This window comes from Vicugna pacos, chromosome 3 (genome assembly GCF_048564905.1).
Source record: "Vicugna pacos chromosome 3, VicPac4, whole genome shotgun sequence".
Lineage (NCBI taxonomy): Eukaryota > Metazoa > Chordata > Mammalia > Artiodactyla > Camelidae > Vicugna > Vicugna pacos.
In genome coordinates, this window is record NC_132989.1 from 15,404,888 (window position 1) to 15,430,300 (window position 25,413).

General features: G+C 45.4%; 2 protein-coding genes and 1 long non-coding RNA gene across 14 annotated transcripts in view; 1 reads left to right on the forward strand and 2 right to left on the reverse strand.

Annotated features, from left to right (window-relative positions):
- Positions 1-1,110: 1,110 nt before the first annotated feature.
- Positions 1,111-12,962, reverse strand: PCYOX1L (prenylcysteine oxidase 1 like). Its single transcript, XM_015239348.3, has 6 exons — positions 12,504-12,962; positions 8,453-8,659; positions 6,830-7,004; positions 4,866-5,077; positions 2,577-2,717; positions 1,111-2,091 (listed from the first exon to the last, which is right to left on the reverse strand). The coding sequence occupies exons 1-6, from the start codon at positions 12,757-12,759 to the stop codon at positions 1,433-1,435; spliced, it is 1,650 nt and encodes a 549-aa protein (XP_015094834.3). The 5' UTR covers positions 12,760-12,962; the 3' UTR covers positions 1,111-1,432.
- Positions 12,963-14,946: 1,984 nt separating this feature from the next.
- On the reverse strand, positions 14,947-25,237 carry GRPEL2 (GrpE like 2, mitochondrial). Its single transcript, XM_006204461.4, has 4 exons — positions 25,105-25,237; positions 22,596-22,749; positions 21,551-21,632; positions 14,947-18,172 (listed from the first exon to the last, which is right to left on the reverse strand). Exons 1-4 carry the CDS (start codon positions 25,179-25,181, stop codon positions 17,808-17,810), a joined length of 678 nt encoding a protein of 225 aa, XP_006204523.1. The 5' UTR covers positions 25,182-25,237; the 3' UTR covers positions 14,947-17,807.
- Positions 25,238-25,322: 85 nt separating this feature from the next.
- The window catches only part of LOC107033535 (uncharacterized), a 92,913-nt gene continuing 92,822 nt past the window's right edge, over positions 25,323-25,413 (forward strand). For all 12 annotated transcript variants that reach the window (XR_012067107.1, XR_012067130.1, XR_012067137.1 and 9 more), the window contains exon 1: positions 25,323-25,408. This is a non-coding gene — a long non-coding RNA (uncharacterized lncRNA). The remainder of the gene's footprint in view (positions 25,409-25,413) is intronic.

Consider the following 25,413-nt stretch of genomic DNA (forward strand, 5'->3'; position numbering starts at 1 on the left):
CTCTTTCATTACCACTGCCATCACCTACGCATAGTAACAACTTCAAAGACAATTTGGGACTCCACCTACTTGAAGGGTATTTTGCCCATGCTGAATTCAATTGATTTTAAGGAGAAACTCCAGATTTAAGCTGTGTTCTGTGGACTTGCCAGGAGACCTTGGGCAAATTCTCTTACTTTGGGCTTTTGTCTCTATCTCTACAAAGAGAGGGAAGTCAGTTGGATGATCTCTGGGGCTGTTCCCGTTAGGAATTCACAATATCAATGTCATTTGGCAGTGTTGTATCTGCCTGGGTATCTGGGCCCTCACCCCAGCCAGGTTTAGCAGGTCTGGATGGAACTTGTCATAGAGGTTAACCTCCAAAAAACTCCATCCCCAACTTCTTTTCTCCCTTTCCTCTTGTGGGGTGAATGTTTGGGGGTGTGAGGTACAGCTGCCTTCCACCAGCTGGGAACTTGTCTTCTTGTAAGACAGATCCATTGTATTTTTTAAATTTTAAAACTTTTAAATTAAATGTATGTTTTGGTATACATATATGTGAATGAAATGTACATACACATGCCCTATTCTATATGTATTTTATTTTACATAACTTTTTTTTAATTGAAGTATAGTCAGTTTACAATGTTGTGTTAATTTCTGGTGTACAGCACAGTGATCCAGTTATACAGGTCCACTGTATTATTCCTCAATTCTTGCATAATGGACAGAATGATCAATTCTTCCAGGTACCAAGGAAAAGCTTTCCTCTTCCTATGGCCTGGTATGTTTCCCTTTTTCCCACTGGTTGCCAGGAAGTTTGAAGCTGTGTTTCCAGCTCCCCTGAGGTAACCATTTCTTCCTTGGAACCAACACTTCCTACCACAGTGTTGTTTAGAGGCTTAAGTAGGTACCTGGCATCTAACAAGCTTACAGTAAACAGGAGCTATTATCCTGTCTTATGTCTTTTGATCTTCCCTCTATTTGCAACCATCTGGTTATGTTTCACTGTAGGTATTGTCTCAGGTACGTTTTGGGAGTAGGCAGGGGAAAACAATAGATTCCGAGTTCTCTGCCTTATATTCCCTCCCATAGTTATCCCTATCTCCTAGCTAGAAAACCAAGTCAAAATCAGCTTAAGATGGATTTTTATTTCTTCTTAAAAAAAATAAATAAAATGAATATGCTTGAATGTCCTCGCCTTCTCTCACTCTCCCCCTTTGAAAGAAGCAACCACTGTGAGAATCCGTATGGAGAGGCAGAGAGTGGGTCACCAGGATCCACACTGAAGGGAAAAGATGCTCCACACATGAGAGGTCAGAAGGATGCTCCATACACGAGGGGTCAGAGAAGGGCTCGGTGGGTGAGTGCGGCTTGTACAACCGCGGCCGCTATTGGTTGGGGGCACCCTTTTTCAGTAGGGGCTGGACATTTCTTGCTCTTCCCGGAGCCCTCACAGTTCAGTCTTCACCTTGTGCATCAAATCCTTTTGGTCAATCTTATCTAGGTCCTGGTACCAGCGGTTGTAAGCCAGCAGGGCCACATTCTTGGCAGCGACAGCCGTCACCTCCACGGAGCTGGCTGCCCACTCCAGGGCGTTGAGGTGGAAGAGCTGGTCGTGCAGTGCAAACCGTGGGAGGGTGGTGTGGGAGCCATGGAGGGGGTGGGCCTGCCACTCGGCTGTCTGCACCGAGTAATAGGAGCGGAAGAGGGTCTTCAGCTGGGACCGGAAGAGGGGCTGAGGGGACTGGACGCGCCAAACGGCTGCTTCCTGAGGCTGCTTCCGGCGGAAGCTGGTGGAGACATTGACAGGGCAGATGTTGTCCAGAGCACTGAAGAAGCTGGGGAAATCTGTGGTAAGGATGCTGGCGAAGGGGAAAAGCTTAGGGTCAGGGAAGCCAAAGTAGGAAGAGTTGAGGTAGCCGTGGACCAAGGAGACGACAGTGGGCTGGAAAGAGCCCTGGACAACATCGATGGGTGGGTCGAAGCCTTCGAAGGTGATGGTGCTGCTGTTGTCCAGGTGCAGAGGGGTGGCGATGACCACTATGTCGTAGTAGTCGGAGCCCGTGCCCGCCTCATTCTCATACTCTACGTGGTACAAGGGTTTCCCTTCTGGAAGAAGAGTGAAGAAAACACAACAGTCAGCTGATTTCTTGGCTTCCACCCACTGGTCTCCCATTTGGGGCCCAGCAGTGAGGGGATGAGACACTGCATGCAGCTGGGCTGACCAGATAGTGGGTCCCAGTCTTGCCATGCTGGTGTAGCTGCAGGTCAAGCCCTGGGCTGGAGTCAGGAGATCCGAGCTCTTGCTCTAGCTCTGCTGCTGACTAGCTGGGGGAACTTGGGCAAAGCTGTGGGTTGAAGTCCTGGGTGTTCAAATGAAAGGAGCTAGATTAATCCAAGTCTCAGCTTTCTGGCTCTGACATTGGAATCAGGACAACAGTGCCCTCTGGTGTCACTCGGCAGTGCTGGGCTTCCCACTGGATTTTTTGGAACCACTCCCTGGCAGGTCTCAGACCAGAGTTTAAGGACAGAGGAGGTGGAAGTGTTAACTGTCCAGGAATGGAGTGGCCGCAGCCCCAGCTCTGCCTCCTCACCTGTATGCTGCAGGGAAACAGAGGTCACCGTGGCGTAGATCACGTTGGCCTTGGTGACCTTCAGCAGACCGGAACAAACCAGCTTGTTGCCTCCCTCCACAGACCACAGGCTGCCTTGGGCCCCAGCTAGCGACATGGCTCCTGAGCAAAAGGGGAGGATGGGCAGTGGGTTCTGCAGAGCCCAGCACCATCCTACCTGGGCCTTTCTCCCAGGCCAAGCCTCCTCCCAATCCCGGGCACGGAGAGACAACATACACACAAATAAATACAACAAAATTCATAGTGTTATGAAGTAAAAACATTATGCTCAGTGCAAGAGCTACTACTATAAAAGAACACAGATTGTATGACTTTATTTACACAGACTGCCCAGAATGGGCAAATCCACAGAAACACAGAGTAGATTCATGGGCCTAGGGCTGGAAAGCTGGGGGACGTTGAGAAAGGGATGGGGCTATAGGTATGGGATTCCTTTTGGGGGCAGTGAAAAGCTTCCAAAATTGATTGTGGCGATGGAAGCACAACTCTGTGAATATACTGAAAGCACTGAATCCTGCACTTTAAATGCGAGAACTGTGTGGTATGTGAATTATATTTTGAAGGATACACACAAGATACTGGAAGAATGAGCAGGGTAGTCTTGCTAAGGGGATGCCAGGCAGGACCTGTAGGGTGGGAAGGAGCTAGCAGTGCCAAGAGCCAGAGGAATAGTATCCTGGGCACATGGGAAGTGCTTGTTAATTACAAGGCTTTTTCATTCATTCAACAAAAACGGGCTGAGTGCCTATGATGGTTGGCACTGTTGTGTCTGGGATACATCAGTAAACAAAGGGGACAGAGACTCCCTCTGGGAAGGCAGCATTCTAGTGGGAGGAGATAAAATAAGTCGATTAAATAGTTTGCTAGAAGATGATACCAGCAGGGCAGGGTGACTGGGCCTGCTGGGGGTTGGAGGGGTAGGGCAGCTTCAATGAAAAGGCAACATCTTCATCAAGACAGGGGAGAGCAGGAGTTTACCATGATTATGTTTCAGGGAAGGATGTTCCAGGCAGAGGGATGACACCACAAAAGCCCCAATGTGGGAGTGCACCTGCAAGGCTGGAGACACGGCAGTGAGGCCAGAGTGGCTCAGCTGAGGAAGGTGAGTGGTGAGGCCTCGACCATGGAGGGCCTTGCAGGCCACTGGAAGGACTTTAGGTTTTACTTGAAGGAAAGTAGGAGCCATTACAGTTTTACACACAGGCCTGACATGATCTGTCTTTCATTATAAAAGGATCATCTGGCTGATGTGTTGACAAGAGCTGAGGGGGTCGGGTGGGGGACCTGGTAGGAAACTTGCAGTAGTCCAGGTGAGGGATGCTGGGGGCTGAGACCAGACAAGAGGCAGTGGTAGGAAGCAGTCAGGTTCTGGATAGATGTGGAAAGTCAAGCAGATGGGATTTCCTGACGTATCTTATAAAGGATATGAGAGAAAGAAATGATTCAAGGTTTTGGCCAGAGCAAGTGAAAGGAGCCAAGCTGGGGAGATGCTAGGAGGGGCAGGCTCAGGGGGAAAGATCAGATGCTTAGGTTTAGACCTGCTGAGTCTGAGATGCCCATTAGCCCTTCCAGTGCAGACATAGGGGTGGCAGCTGACACAGGAGCCTGCAGTTCTGGAGGGAGGTCTAGGCTGGAGGTCATATTTGGGAATCAGGTAGGAGGAATTTAAAGCCTTGAGACTGGCTGAGCTCAACCAGGGAGGGTGAGTAGTTGAGGGGAGAAGAGGACAAAGGACTGAGGCTGAGCCATTCATCTTATGAGGCGGGAGAGGAGACGGACTCAGCCAAGCAGACCAGGGAGTGCTCGTGCAGTTCCTCGACCTTGAATGCCCCTCCCTGCCCCTTCACCACTCCAGCAAAATCCTACTGCAACTTTCAAGGCCCAGAACAGTTGCCATGCTTTGGGCAAGACAAGCCCTGATGACTCTCTCAGGCAGATGTGTGCCCTGTGCTGGAGGATGGTGGGTGATGTGTGTGCCCATCTGCCCCAGTGATGAGCTGGGAAGATGAGGTCCTCTATTAGATGAATCCCCTGGGGCCCAGAGGCCTCAATGGGGCAGCTCCTGAATCTGCTCCAAACAGCACTGGACCTGAGATCTGAGCCTCCCTTTCACCATGGGGTGAATACCATCTCCTGCCAGCTCAGCGGGGCAGTGTTGTTTAGTTGACTGTACTGAGCTGAGTAAATGAGAAATCATTATGGGGAGAGTTGAGAGAGGGCAGACAGGCAGGCCGAGGTCTGGAGGCTCACCAGCAAAGGCGGGCATGGCGGCTGACTGGCCATAGCTGGCCCGCAGGACAGCGGAGACGACGTCGTCGATAAAGCGCTGTGTGACGCCCACCTGGAGCAGAGACTCGGCCACGGAGCGCTGGGTCATGTTGACGAAGGCGGACTCCCCCAGCGAGTAGAGCAGTTCCTCCACACCCGAGAAGGCATAACCGTGGGCCTGGTACTTATAGATCCTGGCAGACACGTGGAGCCACAGCCCTTGTGCAGAAAGGCCTTTTCGGCTGACCACCCACTACTGGGTCACTGTACCTGGGGCCCAGCAGGGACCAGCCCCTCCTCTCCATGTCAGGGGTGGGGAGGCTGGTTATGGTACCCTTGGCCTGTTCACTGGCTGTGGTGGGACTGGCCACCCTAAAGGAACAGCACAGAAGGAAGGGCAAATACTCTGGAATCCCATTAGACCTGGCTTCACATCGTGGCTCTGCTGAACGATAATCATGTCCCCTCTCTGAGCCACTCCCTGCCTGAGGTCGTAGTCCTCACTCAGCTGGAACTGCCGAGCAGTGGGCCTGGCACCCCCACTGACACATTACCTCTCTGTAGCTTCGGCTCTGCCCTGGTTTCTAGGACCACATTGTACTGATGGCAGCTGCCTTATGCCAAAACTGTCACCCTTTCTGCTAGCCCAGCCTGTCTTCCACCCTGGCTCAGTCCGACAGGGTTCCCACTCACCCCCTAATGAGCTGATGTCTCATTCCCCCACAACTCCTCCAATCTCAGGGACTGGCATTGCCTGGAACCATCTGCTGACGGACTTTCGGACGGCTGGCCTTTGAAATGTTGCTCCTGTTTGAACTGCTTTGTAAATGTGTTGAGTTAGGTTATTGACAGGACACCCAGATAGAGGTGTCATGAGATCAGTTAGAAACTGCTTAGTATGTTTAAAACTTAAGGGGAAACTGGGGCTGATAGGTAGAAGTTGTCTCCCACGAAAGGGAGAACTCGACACTCCAGGTTTGGATAAAATTGACAAGGGAGGAATATGTAAGAAAGAAGAAAGAGGGGTAAAGACATAACTTTGGGGGACACTGGGAGAATATAAGGAAGAAGTGCCATGAAAAGCACAGTTAGGGGAGTGGATAGAGCAGAGAAGTGCCAGAAACCAGGAAGTGTCTGAGTGTCTGATGCTGAAGCCTCTGCATCAGGGCCAGGAAACAGGGAGAAACTTCAGGAGGGACTCTGGGAGGGGGGTGCTGGATGCCAGCCTGGCGAGTGAGTGGACTGTGAGAGGTGGACAGGGTGACAACAGACCACTTGTCCTCATTATCTGGAGGTGATGGGGAGGGGCTGGGACCCAAGGAGGAGACAGGTGATAAAGGTGTTTGTTCTAGATGGTACTGGGGGACAGAAGAGTTTGTAAATGGTGGCCCAAAGGCTATTTGTGGCCTACAGATATGTTCTGTTTGCTTCATAAGAGGAATTGATTGCCCACACTGAAAAACTGGGAGATTTCACAGATAACTCTGGATTTCCACCTTCTTCTGACACACTGGAAAATCTAGCCACGTGAGGCTGGCATTTCCACGTGGCCACAATTGGCTCGAGCAGAGAGCTGGCTGCCCCTTCACATGGGGCCTTGCTCTCCAGGGCCCCCCAACCCCTATCCTGCCCTTCCACCCAACTGCTTCACCTATTTGTAAGCCAGGTGGGCCTTTATAGGTAACTGAGTTTGTAACCCGTGCTTTTATTTACCAGTTTAGCTGAGGGAAAGAGGATGTGACACTACCAGAGACCAACCACTGCAGCACCAAGTAAGTACCTCCTTGACACAGGGCATGCCCAGAACCTGGGCTGAACTGTGCTGGGTGCTCACACCTGGCAAGGACCTTTTCGTTTTCACTGGTGTATAGTCAAGTTGGTTCCTTTGGCACCTCTTTTCCTCTCTTCCTCTGGAATGCCCTCCCCACGGCTCTGCCCAGCCCTACCTCATGAACTTCTCCATGACCTCCTCCACCCACATCTGCAGCCTCAGGAAGCTGATGCCATAGTGCCACCAGAGGCGGAAGAGGTTCAGCAGGTACCAGTCAGTTTCCTCCAGCACGAAATTCTCCCCGTTGAAGATGGCACTCCTGCCTCCCACCTCGCGCCGGTGCCGCAGCCCTGAGGAGATAAGGAGGTCTCAGGTCCCCTTCAGAGGGCCCCCTGGGGGACCCAGCAATGCCTGAAGCTTAAACTCGGGGACTTCCTGAAGGATGCACAGGGACTGGCTCCATTAGAAGGAATATGAACGCTATGGTTTGTGCCTCTCTGATGCTTATTTAAAAACAGTAAACCATGCACTGGGAAGATGTCTGACCTGGTTAGTCAACAAAGAATTGAAAATAATGTACCATGTTACATTTTTTTTCAACAGGGATCCACTTGGTTACATGTGAGGGAAATTTGGATGTCCTCCTGGAATGTCCAGGGGCTAACAGCCACAGGGCTTGCTCTGGGATGGGAGCCCTGGGCACCAAGACCACATGGAAGGAATCACAGCTCCTTGCAACCATCCACACTCGACGACTTATGGAACACTGGGACTTACATGTCTCTCATCATCCTCTCACAGCCTGAGGAAAGCAGAACAGGTGTTATCACCCCCAGTTAAAGATGTGGAAAGCGAGGTTTATAAGACCTGCTCCAAGTCATGGGTTTCTATTTCTCTCCCTACTATTCCTGGCCCTGAGGCACAAGGTCCCCCTACCCTGAGGCAACCAGTAAGTACATTCCTTCTGCATCCTTCCAGAGATGTTTTGTGCAAACCCTCGTGTCCACATCTATGAGTTATTCCTGCCCCCACCCCGACATTCTATATACACTGCTCTGCTCCTTACTGACCTGTGTCTTGGAGATTTTTGCTCAACCTGGGCATACAGGACTTCCTCACTCTGGCTGCTGAACACTCTGCTGTGTACTTAAACAATATTTTATTTAATCTCAGATTGCAGTGGGCAGGGAGGATATTTTCAACCTTTTGCTTTACAAATAGTACTGTAATGAATAACCTTGTGTGTCTGCCACTCTGCAAATCTGTAAGGGCACCTGCGGGATCACTTCTGTGAAGTAGAATTTCTGCATTCAATAGCATATGTATTTGCGGTTTTAACAGATGCTGCCAGGTTGAGTCTCAGCTCTCTCACTTATTAACTACAGGGCCTTAGAAGAGGCGTATACAGTTCCTGAGCCATAGTTTCCCCAGGAGGAGATACAACAACCATGTGCAGGCAGGTAGGGAGGATTAGAGGTAATGCCTATGTACCACCTAGAAGGATGCCAGGTACCTGGCCAGCACACAGGGTGTGGAAGCCATTATGATTATGATTATTAAGAAGCCGCAAATTGAAAGGGAAAGAAACTGGCCTGGTGGGGGGTGTCAAATCTGAGTTCTAATCCCAGTTATGCAACTAACTCACTGTGTAACCTCAGGCAAGTTCCTTCCCCACTCTGTTCTCAGCTGCTCCATCTGTAAAATGAGGAGATTGACTGTCGGGGTAATCTGGGAAGGGTCCGATGGCTGCCTCCAGCCCTAGGTGCTGGATGCTGGAGCCCCGGGATGGCGCACTCACCCAGCTGCTTGACGAATTGCTGCATGTGGAGGCTCAGGGAGTGGAAGGAGGCGGCCCCACTCTCGTAGTGCTGCTTGTTGACCGAGATGGTCGCCAGGCGGCCGCCCACAGTCCCCTTCTCGAACACGTCGATCTGCACCCGGGGGCCGAAGTGCTGTTGGAGGAAATGGGCCACGGCAGAACCTCCAATTCCGGCTCCAACCACAGCTGCCAGCAGGCCCGGAAGGCAGGCATGGGGAGAGACAGAGCATGGGTGTGAGACACGGGTCACACCTTCTCAGCCTCCTGGGCCTGAAGTTCCAGGGCATTTACATTTCATAGGCTTCTTTCTTCTTTTTTTTAAATTGAAGTATAGTCAGTTTACAATATTGTGTTAAATCTTTTTCTTTTTTTAGTGGAGGTACTGGGGATTGAACCCAGGACCTCATGCATGCTAAGCACACACTCTACCACTGAGCTATACCCTCCGCATTTCATAGGCTTCTAACATCTCAAAAAGGAAATCTGCAGACTAGTTCTTAGTAAAGGTATGAATAAAAAGCAAAGGACAACCTGAAAACAGTTACCTACTATATAACCCTTATTTTATAAACAAAAAGACATGTTAGCAGCAAAGGGACAGGAAAGAATCTCAAAATTCAGGATGCTTATTTAAAAAGAATAAATTTAGTTTCATAGCATTACATTACATTGCCCCTATTTTTATTTCACTATGAATTGGTGAAAACCTGGTCACTGATGGGTAACATTAGGTTAGATTAGCATTTGGAATCCACTCTTTAATCCAGGGGTTGGCAAGCTACAGCCTGAGGGCCAAATCTAGGCAGATGCCTGTTTCTGCTAGCAAAGTTTTATCGGAATGCAGCCACATCCTTTCTTTAGCTTGTTGTTTACGGCTGCTTTCATGCCAGGCAGAGTTGAGTATGGTTGCAACAGAGACTGCAAGTACAGCCTAAAATATTTACTCTCTGGCCCTTTCCTGAAGAAGTCAGCCAACCCTTGGTCTAGTCCAACCCACCACCTGACACTTAAGTCATTTCCACATCTGTGTTTGCCAAGCCTGGCATGCACCCTGTGAAGGGCTGCTCATCACCGTACAGGGCACTCCCTTCCGATTTGGACTCGTTACAACGTTTCAGCTTGCTGAGGTCTTTTTGGGTCTTATCATCCACTGTCTTTACTATGCCTCCTGACTGCCTGTTATTTGCAGACTTGGTTCATATACCATCAATATTACCATCCAAGTCACTGAGAAAAGCGTTTCATTGGACAGGGCTTTGGAGTGCTGCTAGGAACTACTGTCCAGACAGATACTTATCATCAAACAGCACTGAGAGGACAGTAAAGCAGCTGTGAAGCTAGTGAACTGGACGGCCACGCTACCCAGTTTTTGCCCATCATATATCTAAGACACAGCTTCCCTCTAACTGGTCTCCATTTACTTATTCCGTTCCCTGCCTCGCCCTCTCAATACTCCACCTCCCGCCTGTCTTCATTTCTTTTGCTGTGGAGCATGTGACTTTGCTGTGTCAGGCCTGTGTCTTTGCCTGTGCTGCTCCCTTTGTCAGGAATGCTCTGTCACCCTTTGCCTGTCTGACCTCTGTGGTCATTTTAGCTGGCTTGCCTTGACCCACCTAAGATAAATGTTCCTCCTGCATATTTCCACAGCACACTCTCCTTGGCCAGGCCTGGTCCACAGCACATTATACACAAACGGTCTGTTTAAGGATTGAAGGCAGGTCACTATGTCCCCAGATCCTGGCAGGCAATAGAACTCATTAAGTATTTGTTGCATCTTGAAAGAACTACTTCCTTCTTCTCATTGTTTACTGAAAAGCTACTTCCAAGAGTGCCTTTAACCTTTTAAACCAATGTGCTTCCCTCTCCTCCATTTTCAACAAAGCCTCAAATTTCCCAGTTTTTCCAGAGAAACTGCTATCACAAGGCCTGGATGCTGCCCAAGGGCTATAGGGAAGCAGAAGACCTCACTTCATTGAGAACCACCTCAATGCCTATGAACTGACACCTGCTCTCTTGTCTATGGTAAGATGTGCCCAGATGTGGATGAATCAAACAGGGAAGGCTTCTGTCCCCCCCGGGCACAGGCAGGAATGGGTGGACAGACTCACGCACCATTAGCTGTGACAATAAGTGACTAAGTGCAACAACAGGGTTCTAGGGAATCCTGGGGAGGGAGCAATGAATTCTGCCCGAGGGTGTGGACCCCAGGCTTCACAGGGGAAGCAACTTTGATCAGGACCCTGGAGGACAGTGGGCTTGGCCAATGAGCAGAAACACATTCTCTGCAGAGAGAACAGCACAAGCAGGGTATGTCTGGAACTACAGGGGAGTTTAAAGGGTCCAGGGTGTTCAGATTTGATTATGCAGCAGTCTGAGGGTTAAGCCATCTTAACAGGAAGCTCCACATTCCTATTGTGGGTGGAGTCCAAACCACCAAGGACAGACAGAGGCTCTTGTCAGAGGGCTGAGGAAAATCGGGAAAGCTCCAAGGCAGCTTGGCATTGTCAGGTATCCTGCCTTGATGACCCTTGGGGCAAGGAGGGCAGGGCTGGCTGGAATGAGACAGGCAGCAAGCTCTGCACTGCCAGAAATGGTAAAGCTGTGAGGAGGCCCTGCCCCTTTTGCAGTGATCAGTGGGAAGTGTCCTCTCCCACCCTTTCTCAAGAGATGGGGAAGGCCCTGTACCCCCAGACATTGCCTGCCTAATTCTTCCCCATCCTTCAAAGCCTAGCTCCAAATCTACCTTCTCCAACAGGCCTTCTTCGGCCAGTCTAGCTCTCTGGATTCTCTTTCCTCTGAAAACCCTAAATGTTCAGTCCCAAGCTGACTTTTGGCATGCTTCAGCCTGTCTTAACCCTTTATGACCTGAGCTGTGGTTTGGTAATCCAAGAAGCCTTAGCACTGCACTAGCCCCATTAAGTCTGTGGTGCTCCCATGGGTCATCTCTCCCTGCCAACTGGGGTGCACAGAGGGCAGCCTAGTGGAGTAGGGACTCCTACTCCCCCACCCAGAAACCCAGCATCTCTACCTATGGGAATTTTATGTACAAGGGACTTGAAAATCTTTGAGTCACGTCGAGTAAAAATGACAGATGTTAAGGAGAAAAAACTGTAAGCAAATACGGAATGCTAGTTAATGATATATACGATGAAGTATTCAGCAAAACGTCCTGATGTCTGCAGTTTATTCTGAAATGCATTAAAATGTAAGACGGACTAATGAACGTGTGATAGGTATGTGATAAAACAAACACAGTAGCAGTTTCTTAATAGCAGAATCTATGTGATGAGTATAAAGATGATCACTATATAATTCAACTTTGCTGTATATTTGCAAATTTTCAAAATAAAATGTTGAAATAAAAAACAAATAAAATGACTGCTGTTAAAAATTCCCCACTTTGTCATTCAGCATATCTATCCCCAGAGGGCTTGCCATGGGTTTCCCCCTCCTAGGACTGTATCCTACCCTCCACGAGGTTTTGGCTTAGATATTACTTCTAGGAAGCCCTCCCAGAGCCGGCAAAGACTGGGGCGAAGAGCCTCTCCTCTGTATTCAACAGTGTTTTCTCAGCCTTAGCACTAACTTCCTCGTATTGTGCACTCTCCTCCTCCAGACAGGAACTATGGAGCACTGTGCCTGCTACACAGACAACCTTCAATAAACCTGCCTGAATGACACCATCCAGACAGGCCAGGGTCTCTGTCCTGAAGGCACCTGGCAAAGGGCCGGGACCATGGCAGATGCTCAGTGTCCCTGGACGTTCTGGTAAGATCAGTGGCCAGTCCTGCCCCAAACCTCTTTTCCGCCACAAGTAGCCCTGGACGTCTTCCCCATCAGCACCCTGCCTACTGCGGTCCCTTCCTCGCCCAGTCGCAGAGCCTCAGCTCGTATCCACCCAACTCCTCTCCTGAGGTCCCCTCCCTCGCCCAGCTGCCTTCCCCTTCCCCCACCCAGCTGCTCCAAACTGACAACACCTTTTCCTCGAAGCCCGCCCCAGCTCAGCACCCCACCCCGGTCCTTCCCGCACCGATTTTGCTGGGCCGGGCATCGCCTGTAGCGGCGGCGGCGAGGAGCGCGGCCAGCGCGGCGAGGAGCCGGGCAGCGCGGGCCATGGCGGGCGGCGATCGGGGCAGCACGCCTGGCCTCGGGCGCTCGCGGGTTGGCGCTGCGCTCCCCGCCCCGCCCCAGCGCCCCACTGGCTGTTCCTCCTTCCAGCGTCGTTGGTCACAGCCTCTCATTGGACGCGCAGCCGTCCCTCTCCAGCACGAGGCCATTAGCCGCATTTCTCAGGGGGCAGGCTCTGTCATTGGCAGCTTCTCCGTCCCGCCTCCTGGATGCGGGTTCCTCATTGGATAGCTCCTTCTGCTCCAGCGCAGGTGTGCGTGCTTTGGGTGCTCAGCATCAGGACCAGGGACCAGCTCCCGGGATATTGATGGCAGAGAAAGAACTGAAGCCTTGACGACCTCCGTTCAAATCCAACCTCTGAGAGTTCCTAGGTCTGTAATATGCTTTCTCTGTGTCTCATTCAGTTTCCCTGTTCTACCTTTCTAACTGGTGTGGTAATCACGTGACATAAGGAATGTGAAGTCGCTTGGCTGGATCTGCTAGTGCTGGAAATTGCTGACCAATTGTGCAGCCAGGATGGCTAGACGCTACCCTGTGCGTATGCTGAAACAAGGCCAGATGCTTTCCAGACTGCTGTTACTCGTGTATTTGCAGTCTCGACGCACAGTTTCTATCTCTACCTTCTACTTAAAAACAAAAGGGAAGGGTTTCATCTGCTTTTCTCTCAGAGGGGAGAAAAGGTAGAAAGGAAGGGATAAGCTCCCATTTTCACCCTCTGAAAAAACAAGAGCCGCTCACTATGACTAGTTTACCACACAATGACAGATTTCCTCTAGCAGAAAATAAAATTGAGGATGAGTTTCGGGATACAGTAAGAAAAATTCATGTTTATCCAGTCAGATTATGGCTAAGAGAAGAAAATGAAGGGACTCAGAGGAGCGAAAGGGCATACAGCTGAGATTCCAACCAGCCATGTAAGTCTTAACAGGGCCAAACTGGGTTCCCTTAAATTATTTTTAAAACAAGCATTCATTGATCACTTTGTTCCACTTTCTCTTATGTGCTAACATGATTTTTGCAAGTTTTTTTTTTAAATAGGGTAAAATCACGTTACCTTTGAAACTTCGTGATACTATTTTGCTTTTAATTTTAGGATCCTTGGTAACTAGATTCTAGAGCTTCATTTTCTTCTATTAAAAAATTCTTCAACTCATACAGCACATTGACAATGTGTGTCAAATTTACAGGACAAATTCAAAAGAGCTGTAAGAAAAAGGAAGGAAGCATAATTCTGGTGGCTGCTGAGGTGCAGAACTGGGAGTGAGCTTGGTTAAGTCTGTCAGTTATTTATTGCTGTGTAACAAACCACCCCAAAACTTAGTGATGAAAGGTAACAGTCATCTATTTTGCCAACAAATCTGCACCCTGGGCAGGGCTCAGTGAGACCATCTCATCTCCATTCCATGTGGTGTCAGGTGGAGCTGTTCCACTGGAAGCTCGAGGGTCACTTTCAAAATGGCTGAGATGGCTGGCAGGATGGTGCTGGCCATCAGCTGGAAGCTCAGCCATGACCTTCAGTTCCACTCCACAGGCTTGAGCTTGCTCTTTGGCTTGATGCCTGGGTACCAAGAATGAGTATCCAGAGACAGGAAGGTTTGGGTCCAGAAACCGGCAGTTACTTCCACTATATTCTATTGGTCCAGATTTGGAGATTTGACCCCATGTTTTAAAACCTCCACTGAACTTGAGAACACAGACAAAGTTTGAGTGGATAGGAATAAGAATATACTTACCGACTAGCACTGAGAGTATGAGAAATAATGGAGCCAGGGCACGCAGACAAGATTGGACGGATGATGAAAATGCAAGGCCAAACTACAGGAAAGGCTAGCTCCAAAGAGGGCCACTGAGCCAGGAGGCTGGTTATGTGGAAGCTGGCAGAGAAGCAGAGGTAAGGACAAGGCCAGGCAAAGGTTGGGAAAGGACACGTGGAAGTGGAAGGTCAGAGCAAGGCCACATGCCAGTAATCTGGTTGAAAGGATGGTCAGAAATCCTGCAGTTCAAGTGAAATGATTAAAGCAGGTAAGACAATTAGAACCAAGAAGTAAACACAGGAAAGTAAGGCAATGCCAGAGAGGAAGGCAGAAGGAGGAAGAATTCAGATCTAAGAAATACACAGATGTCAGATGGAAGCAAGTCAAGGAGGTAGAAGAACAGACAAGACTTCAACACTGAGGCAGGGTGTAGACTGCCTACACCGCGTCCACTGGGCTGGGCTGCTGTGAGATCTCAAGGTACGTCCACTGATCATCAACAAGGTGAGCCAGTAATCAATGGAGTGACCATAACATGTCAATATACAATATGAATCTGGCAGACAAAGACATTAAGTGCGTGAACCACAGTTATTTCAATTAAGGTTTTATTAAAGTTGTTTCTGAAAATTACATTTCATCCTTAATTTCCTTATTTGATTTTGCTTTAGTGTCTAAAACCTTACTCATCAAATCCTTTGCCATGAAAGAACACCATATAACTTTTATCAGTATCAAACTGAAGGATTCCATTATGGCAGTGAGGAAAATCCACAAAAGATTTGTATAATCCAAGTACTAAAATACCAAGATCCCTCTTCAAATGAGCCAAAGCTTCCTTACACATATTATCTGCAAGCCAATAATGTCTTTTCACTTTACCATCAATATGAATATAATTAAGAGTGCTGAAACAATTCTCTTGTTCCTCCAGTCACAAAACGTAGACTTCCTTCATTATGGTTAAAACAAACAAACACAAAAACAGAAGCTGAAAGGAAAATAAGTTCACTGTGATTGATTAGCTTATATAAAAAATTTTTTTTAAACAGTCAAGCACCACTTAACCAGTCTTCCCCTTTCCCTAGACTTTAGGCAACTATAACAACATAGGAAAAACAATGTGTATAATAAAAGCAATAAAAATAAATATATGAGGGCCTACTGTAATAGGCAATTTGCACATTTCATTTAATCCTCGAAATACTTTGAGAATTGTAACTATTTTACAAACAAGGAAGTAGGCTCAGAAGATTGAAGTGATTGAGCTGGGGATTATGTTCAAGTTGATGCCTGTATGTCTCGGCAATGCTGCGCTGGCTCCTGAAAGCCCTTCAACTTTTTGAGATTCACACTGTTATAGCTCCATCTTCTAAATTTATACTTTCAAGTCTGCAAAACTACTGAATAATAGAAGAACCTAAAATTATTCTCATTCAAAATACTTGCTAAGACAGGAAGTTGCAAGGAATATTAAAAAACTCTTCAAGTAATCAGACCATTCCACACCTAAACTTATGGTTATTCTAATTTATTGGTAATGATAGCTAGTAATCCAAGAACACATGGGTAGTTATAATTGGCTCATTTTCTTGTTACCATGTGTCAATCTCAAAGGAATGAAGGCAAAAAAATGCACAAATTCCTACTGTGAAATCTGAATGCTCATTAAATTTAGTCTGTCTTAGTGGAATGCCAAAAGAGGCTCTGGTTTTAAACTCTCACCACTAGTCTTTGTTTGCATCTTCGAAGCATGTATTTGTTTTTTTAAGTGTCTAAATCTGGTGAAAATGGTAGGACCCATTGGGGATGGCTTTGTTGATACATGTCTGTGTGGTATGCTAGAACTATCTATGATGTCTAAGAGGATAGCTTTCACCACCTCATGGAATGGGGTCACAGAGTTCTAGCAGAGATGGATTTATTTTATGGGTAACTAACTTGTACCTAAACCTGGGCAATCTGGACACCTAACAACATTAATTGTCTGCTGGATGAATTATTTGCATATTTATTATAGAACTGTTGAATCTTAAATGATTAAAGTTGATATCTAGTTGTTTCTTACTCAAGTTCTCTCTGAAATTTAGTTTATTATTTTTAGAGTTTTTTTTTTCTTTGAGTCCAGTCCTAAAAAGACTATGTTTTCACACTTCAGAAGAAGCTGAAAGGGCAAGGCCGCTTCTAACATTAAAATATCCATAATGACCTCCTTTCTAAAGTCTGATATATCATTCATTTACTAACTCATTTATTGAATAAATCTTTTACAGAATACCATCTATCAGCAAGACTGAAATAAAAAATAAAGACATAGGCTCATTAACTCTAGGAGGTCAATACATAAAACGGGAGCTAGATGTTTACACATCTGACATGAGACAGATACAACAAAAACTAGAAAATAAAACTCATCAATGTAAGAGAGGTAGTGAATTGTGAGTGCCAAAAGACCCCCCAAAAACACACACAAAAGAACCCCCCAACCCAGCAAAACTAAATGAAATAAGAAATCATGGGAACCTAATATATTTTGTCCTGACACCTCCCCACATAATCTTATAAAGGGTCATAAGGTAAATCTGACAAAGTGGCAGAGAATTTAAGAGCTAGTAGAAAGAGAAGTTGTGAGTAAATTACCTGTACAGACTGATGTAGGTTATTAGCTATCGCTGCTGCCGCAATTTCCCTGAAATGATAATAAACCTATGGAGGCTGAAAATAATCTGAAGATAATTTAGCAAGAAAGCACAAGGTTTCTTGGCCATACTTGCCTGAAAGGGACCTGGTATCTCGACTTCTTGATGCTCCCTCCTTCCAAGTCTTGCCTGAGCCTTTAGCCTTGTACGTGGGATTTGAAAAGGGACAATGAGTGTGAATATGAAGCCTACCTGGCAGAACTACAAGGACAAAAGATGGCTAAAAGGAAAATAAAAAAGTGAAGTCCTGAAAAATCTCTGTGCATAAAAATCAACCCACATGGTCTAAATGCATACAACTATAAAGCTTTATCATCTAAGTACCCAAATGTTGAACCAATCCCTACCATCTGCTTTTCCCACAAAACACAAGATCCTATACAATTTGTTTATAGGGACCATTAGGAGGGAACATTAAGTTGAAAATACACAAACATATACTCATTTCCACCTTTAGAAAGGATTTTGGGTTGAAAGTCATCAGAGTACCAGTTTAAAAATAATTTTCTTAAACATATTTTGATAAGGCCACAGGAACCCTTGTCACATTGTTCAAATGCCCAATGGCAAGACTTCTGATGAGACCAAACAGGTCACATTAAATCAACAGAGTATCTTAGAAATAAAGCCAATATGACTAAATCCAAAACAGATTACATGAAGTACCTCATGTACAATACAAACCTAGTTTAATAAATAAAAGAATCACAGGTGACTGCATGCTGGGAGAACACTCAGTTCCTCATGGCCCATTCATAGTCTCCTCTGAGACTCTACTGCCACTTCCACCTGGGCAAGTCTAATGGTGCGGCCATGAAGCTTGTAGCCGTCTTGCCTTACTAATGCCACGGTGCCAGGCTGCACCCCTACACCAGCTGGCACATGACAGATGAGTTCATGCTCATGAGGGTCATATTTGTCACCAATGGGTGTCATCTTCTCCAGGCCATGTTTGGCAAACACACTTTTCAGCTTTGCTTCTAAAAGTGACAACCCTCGGAAGATCTTCTCCAGAATGAGCTTCTGGTCCCCAGGCTCTGTTTCTTCAGAAATGCACTCTGTAGTCTTCTCCAAAATGTCTGCCACCTCTACCAAGTCCTTACAGAAGCTCTGAATGCCTATAGAGAGACCAGACACTCTTAATGTTTGTGAGGACATCACTCCGCTCTTGACAGTAGAGTTTGGGGAAGGCCCAGAGAGGTGGCTGGTATATTGGGTACCCCAGGAAATGGGAAGATTGCCACACAGGATTCTGGGATCATCATCAATAATTATTACTGCAACCCACTGACAAGCCAGCATTTCTCTTGGAAGGAATGTGACTAGGAAGCCTACCAGGAAATGGGGAAGATGGTTAGAACCCAGGGGCCAGGTAAGACTATATACAAAGGTTCAGAAAACTGTTCTTTAAAACTTGACTACTGTTATATGCTTCTTGTACTTTTGTTATTATTCACCTTTAGTACTATGTTACACACATTTTGAAAATTCCTATCTCAGTTGTGCTAAGGCATGCATTTTCAATAGAAACAAGATATTAGTATTTCATTGATGGGGGAATAATAAAAGAATAGTTGACAAGACTAAGAGGAGTCAAAGAGTGGTTTATTCTTGAAGATTAGCTAAATAGGAACAGGAAAGTAAGACACTCCATAGACGAGGTAAGTCTCTAAATGCCTGCTATGAAGTTTTCTATACCTGATGGAGACAGGCCACCCGACTTGTCTAATCTTTTTAGAATCACATAAACTTTATAAAAGTAAACTCAGCTGTGGAAAAATCTTACTACTCCCAATGCTGCATTCTTGATTTTTCTCAGATATGAGAAGGAATATCATCATTACAGATATCCATGGTAATACAAAAGCCCTGGGTAGAGCTGGTGGGGGGTAAAGGACTTTGCTGATTTAGCTTTAATCCAAGGACAGGTTCAAGGTCCTGTGCCAAAACAGGTAGCTTAAAAGAGATGATGACAGAGGAGACATTTTCTAGGTACATACTGCCTGGATGGGAAGTAATGACTGACACAGAGGTAAAGATTCTACCTTTAACTTCTGGGTAACAGAAATCCACTCCAGTTTCTTGAGCAAAACAGGTGGAACAGAATTTAAATTATCTAACAATAACACATAATGACTCTGGGTGCTTGGGGCAGGACAGATGGGTGGAGTGAAAAGATATCAGAAGAAATAGAGCAGAGCCAACTGAAGTAATCTTGGTATGATATGATTGGAAGCTAGAGAGGAGGCAATGGAGAGGAAAGAATGAAAGCAGAAGGCATTTCCTGGGAACCAGACTTGGTGTATTCAGAATTCCACAAAACACCTCCCCCATCACCATTAGGGATGGCAGCTGTATATATTAATCGCTGTTAGTAACATCAGCAGAAAAAGTGGAAGAGATTAGCTAAAGGCTTGAAAAGTACACTGACAAAATTTAGAGAAAAGAATGTCTGATAAAGATCAATCAGGGACATCAAGGGCTTTCCCTGGCTATTCAGAGGAAGACAAATACTCTAATAGAATTTTGAAAGCTGTAAACTGCTGGGTTGATTTCTACACTGCCATGGTACAGAGTCCTGGCTTTTAGTCAGTAAACTTGTAATAATCTGGATAAACAGAAGCCTGGATTCTCTTGCCTACAGAGTGAGGGGGTTCCGTCCCTGATTCTGTTTGTATTATTGTGTTACTTTAATAGATGGTTGGTGTTCACACCATTCCTTAGAGGGGATAAAGGTCTCTGTGACCTGTTTAAGAGAAGGTGGGTAACTGAGACAAGACTATCCCCAGAAGGAAGATAGTCATCATGCTATACTATGCATTAATTAAATAAAAATAAAAGCTTTCTACTTTTTTTCTAATTCCATGCTCACAGAACAATCTTTAAGTTTCTAAGTATTCCTGGCCACTAGGAGGAAATGACCCAAGCAAATGACTTATGTGGCATGTTTTGCTAGACATTTTTCTCTCTAAATTAATGAATTAGATTACCAAATTCTTTTGAATTTAGTTAATATGTGCTTGTTTCTAAGCACCTTATTAATTCTTGAGGAAACTGACATAACCCAGTTTCTAACGCATCAAAACTTGACTTCTGGTAAGTCAGTTCACTCTGCTCCCCTCAAGCAGGCAGGAAGTCTTCCCATTATCACAATTGGTCTATTTGCTACAAAAATTCCCTGTAGCTTAGAGGTCACCAAACTTTCTCTGTAAAAGGCCATATAGTAAATATTTTAGGTTTTGTGGGATAAGAGGCAGAATTAAGCATCTTACGTAGGTGATTATTTAGCAAAAGAGAAAATCAATTTCCACAAATTTTTAATGATGAAATTCAGGACTGTATTTACTGTATTTAACAGCTGGCAGGATTGGCCTGCAGGCTATAGTTTGCTGAGCCCTGATAGTTGGAAATAGGAGACTAAAACATGGATGAAATAACAAGAACACCATTTGGGGGCCAGTATTTAGCTATTTAGGAATTCAACTTGGTGGTTAGTATTTACTCAAAGTCTTGAAAGATGAGTCTATAGCACTGAATGAAAAGCAGAAGGCTATGCCAAAGCACTGGAGTTGGACAGGGCAGGAACGAAGGGAATCCTGTGTACAAATACCGGATAAAACATAAAGAGGGAGTAGTGTGATAAAAGGAAAAGAATAACAGATTAGGGGTCAATGGACTCATGTCTACACACCTGTCACCAAATAACTTTTTCTAGCTCACCTATAAGAGGAAATTGGACTAGATAAAATCCAGAGGCCCCTCAAGCACTCCATCTTATGTGTAGTAAAAGTATACTGCTCCATGTTAAATTATGAGTACAGCAAGTAATCACAGATTTGCCCTTTACCCTTGAATCCCTGTTACTTAACTAAGATTTTCATGAGCAAATTTGGAAAGAGATGTGGTGCACTTAGGAAAAAGTTTCTGAAAGACTCTGAAATGGACTAAAAAGATTACTCAGTATCATCAGTGAAAAAACAGATTTGATCTAGCACAGCCTTCAGGGTTATCTGATTCCGTGTGGCGTGAGCCTCTGAGTTGTAACTTAGCAAGTTGTAGAACACTGAGAGTATTCTCGTCCATAGTTGTGAAAATTGTCTGGTGGAGATACAGGTGATTACTGCACTATGGATACAGACCAATTTTGCCTGAAGCAAAATTTCAGCATTTCTGGCTGCCTATGTGTCTGCTCTTTGAAATCTCCTGTGAACATCTCAATGATTTACTTGTTCATTAATGAGTTAAACAGAATTGCTTGTATAAGCACTAGAATATTAACTGTACAGGCTTGAAAATAAAGGCAAGCATTATTTTAGCAAATGGTTCACTTGACAACATTCTCAATAAGCAGCACAGAAAGCCTCTGGGGATAGAGGAAGGGTAGGGTACGGATTAGTTAAGGACCCAGATGTGTTTTTGGCTAAGTTCAGTGTGCAGAACTGCTAGCAAAGTGCCCTTAAACTAAAAGGTGTTTTTATTATTAATAAATCTCTCACCAAATATCTTGGCATCTTCTACACATCTCTGGGTTCGCCTTCTTATATTTTCACCATCAGCTACAGCTCTCTGGTATCTCACCTGAGTATCAAAAGCAAAGTCAAAGTGATAAGAATAAAAATGCTTATTGGTGGAAAGGAACTTTTTGCTTACTTTACACATTTTAGCCTTGTGATAGGTTTTCATTAAAAAAAAAATTAGGAGGTATAGGAATCTTAGATCAGCTACTCTAAATTTTTAGTCAGAGTAAAACTCTTTTTATGATAGCCTTCATAGGCTGTCATTTAGCCTGCTAGTTTGAACACTAAACAACTGTTTTCAAGCTCATTATCCTGAGAAAAAGCTTTCTTTTTCACCGTCAGCCAATACTTCCATCCGCCAACTTTCTTTAGTTGAACTGAACTCTAGGACAACCAAGAGTAAGTTTTAAAAATATGCCGTCTATTTGAAGGCAGTTATCTTAGCCTCTTTACTCTTTTTCTCTTTCATTCTTATAATCTCTGGTTCCTTTAATTACTCTCATAAGACATGCTTTCCAACCTCCTTTCTCTTTTTGGGTGGTCTTGCTTTGGAATTACTCTAATTATTTATCTTCCTCAAAGTTTATCTGTCAGCCCAGTACGGCATAGTATCCTAGCTGTAGCCTGATTGGCAGAATGCAATGATAAGTGAGATAACTCATTCAGCAAATATTTATTGAGTGTCTAGTACATGTCTACTACATGTACTTTCTTTGAAGCTACCAAAACATCAGATATCTAAGACTGGGACATGGGAGGGAACTGCAGAAAAATGATCATCTGTAGTCAGTGATGTTTTTGAACTACTACAGATTATAATGCCTAGTATACCTAGCAAGAGTGGAAGTGGGGTGGGGGGTAAGTAAAGAGCCAATTAGAGGACATAAAATCCGACATAAAAAACTTTATGTAGATATTTAAACTGGAGGGAAGATGTGAAGATAATATAGATAATCTAAGCAGATAACAGAAAACATACTATATATTATAGAATATATGAACAGATAATGTAAAATTCACTCACTGTTAAATCTTGGACTTCCTTCTCCAGTTTAACAGCTTTTAGCTTTAAGGCTCGTTCTGCAAGAGAGGGCCCAAGTTCATCAGGAGGGTCCTCAGAATTGCAGTCCTCACCAGCAGTTCTCTGGGTAGCAGTGCTGAAAGGATGCAGCCATCCCCTAAAGTGGGAGAGAGGTGGTACATTATGAAGAAATGCCATCACAGACAGCTAAAGTTACAACAAAGTTCAGAGTCTGCAGTTTTTCCCAGATTGACTCTCTCTAGTCAAAGTGCTTTCAGTCACAGAAACAATACAAACACTTATAATGTGCTTGCTGGATGCAAAACATAGTTGTCAGGGTTTTACTTAAATCATCTTTTCATCTCATGAAGTGTGAGGTAAATACTATTATCATCCCTATATTATAGATGAGAAAACTGAAGCTCAGAGAGGCTTCTGATTTGCCTAAGATCACAGAGCTAGTATTCTGTTGAACCAGGATACTGAAAATTAGGCAGTAGAAATAGCCAGAAGTGGGGACACAAAAGTCAACAAGAGAAAATCAAATTCTAATACTTAGAACCAGCAGGGCAACATCAGAAGCAGGAAATCAAACACAAAGCCAAACAGTTCAGGTTCACTCCTTCATTTTATAGATAAGGAAATTAATTCCAGTAAACGTACCTTATCATATCAAACTGAAGTTAGGCCTAGAATTCTAAAGCCTTTTTGACCCACAAATTCTAAGTAAAAGTAAGGCTTTTATGGAAAAGAATCTGTGCTAAGAGAAAATGAGTTGGGAACTCACCTATATGTAAAATCAAGTCAGTTAAATACTTATAAAACACTGTATGTTGTGGACTGTGAACTATAAACAGGTGAATAAAATAGATCTTTGCATTCAATTATGTTTGTATTCTAGAGTTTTGTACAGCTAAAATGTTTGACACACAGTTCAGTTTACATAAAAAATTTAGAGTAGGGGCTAGCTGTAGATCTTGGATTGTAGCAGTCAGTTAAGGAAGTTTCTGTTACATCCCCATGATCCTTATTTTTGAAGTAAAACCATCAAGAAAATCTGTGAACGCAAAAGGTCTTTAAAACAAATAGTTTGTTTACGTAAACTGGCATATACTGAAGAGTGGTCACTGAGGTGAAATCTAAGCATAGGCTTAAAGTGGATAAAGGAGTTTATTTCAAGAAAATGAAGAGGAACAGTCACTATAAGTGTGTGGGGAAGAGGACTTTTATCTTCTAGGCCAATCTTGAATTCAGCTATTATGATCTGGTGTCAGATTACATATGATTACAAATTTTTAGTTCAGAAAATATGGTCACCATAGATCTGAGGCACATCACACAGGGTGAAATAGATCCTTCCTCCTAAATTCCTTAACAAATTACATTTATCCAACTGAAAGTAGGTCAAAATATCCTCAGCCTCAGCTGAAAGGGAAAATGGCCACAGCCAAAGTCGTGAAAAAGAAGGGAGTTGTGGCAGATCCTCTCAACTCCTAGTGCTTCAGAATTGGAGGGAGGGGAAATTTTGTTAGAAGGAAACATTTTTCTTTTATCTCTTCCCTACACCACAAACTGCCAAAAAGACCTTAAGGAAAAAAAAGAAAAAGAAAAAAAGCTTGAAATCCTGACTTCACCCTCTCAACCTGATGATGGGGGTGGGGAACTGAGTTAGGTGTGTTAAGATACAAAGGTGACAAATAGTTACGCAAAGTGCCCGGATTTCACCACAGTTTAATTTACTTTTCATAAATCCAACCTTACCCATCCCCCATTCAGCAATTTTTATTCTTTCAGATAAAGAAACTGTCAACGGGGAATCGTCCCTGAGAATAATTAATATTGGTCACTAATTAAAAGGGCCAATTCTAGAACCCTGACTGGTTTCCAGTCTGGGTTCCGCCACTTCCCAAGTATTTAAGTTTGGAGAAGTTACTCAACTTTTGTAAACCTCAGTTGCCTCAATTAAACGGAAATAAAAGGAACTACCCATAGTCTACAATCAGCATGATAAGTGATCAATAAAAGCTGCCGCAATCGAATAAAAGCAGCAACCGGAACTTCACAGACTCCCAAAGGCAGGTGGAAGGGCCGTTTGGAGAGAGACCAAGTCCAATGCCCTCTTTTAACCGATAGGTAAAATCAAGCCCGGATAGTGGGGAAAGGACGGGCCAAAGATCATGCAGGGTATTGGGGAAAAAAAATCCCAATTCACCAGGCACCAAAGCTGGAGAGAAGGGGTCGGGAAAGGTACACTCCCAACTCAATGGACGCTCGGGCTGAAGAAGAGATCCCACCTCCGAGGGCGTGACCTCGGATCTTCCCACCTTCCTCGGCCTGGCAAGGAGGCGCGGCTGTGGACCTCAGTTTCCCGCTCCGTAAGATGGGGCCGTGAGCGCCCAGTTGTAGTGGCTAAGAGGCTTGGTGGGTCCTCTCGCCCTCCAGTCTACAATCGCCCCTCTGGCTCGCTGGTCCCGTATCGTCCTCACGTCCCCAACCCCATGGCCTTGCTTACCTGCCGTCAGATGCAGCACTCGAGGCCAGGAGGGGTTGCATCCGCCGCCGGACCGCCCACAGGAGCCGCGCGGCCATGTTCCCCACCTCGGCCCACGGAGACAGCGCACGCGCACTCGCTTCAAGTGACGAGCTACGCGCCCTTCAAAAACCACGTTTCCCGGTAGCCTTCGCGGGTGTTTCTCTCTCACCGCCCCGGAAGGGAATACCACACTTCCGGTTGCCCTTGCGCTCTGCGGGGTTCCCCATCCTGTCTTCCCGATGTAACTCAGCTCTTCCGGTCCTCTGCGTGTTTGGCGCGTAAGGTGGG

Coding starts and splice junctions, on each gene's coding strand:
- GRPEL2 (XM_006204461.4), bottom strand. CDS start 25,181: ATGGCCGCGCGGCTCCTGTGGGCGGTCCGGCGGCGGATGCAACCCCTC. Junction 21,633..22,595: donor AGGAAGTCCAAGATTTAACA/GTGAGTGAATTT, acceptor TTTGATACTCAG/GTGAGATACCAGAGAGCTGT. Junction 18,173..21,550: donor AGAAGATGCCAAGATATTTG/GTGAGAGATTTA, acceptor GTCTCTCTATAG/GCATTCAGAGCTTCTGTAAG.
- PCYOX1L (XM_015239348.3), bottom strand. CDS start 12,759: ATGCGGCTAATGGCCTCGTGCTGGAGAGGGACGGCTGCGCGTCCAATG. Junction 8,660..12,503: donor TGCCCGGCCCAGCAAAATCG/GTGCGGGAAGGA, acceptor GCCTGCTGGCAG/CTGTGGTTGGAGCCGGAATT. Junction 2,092..2,576: donor TGTTTCCCTGCAGCATACAG/GTGAGGAGGCAG, acceptor CTCTTCTTCCAG/AAGGGAAACCCTTGTACCAC.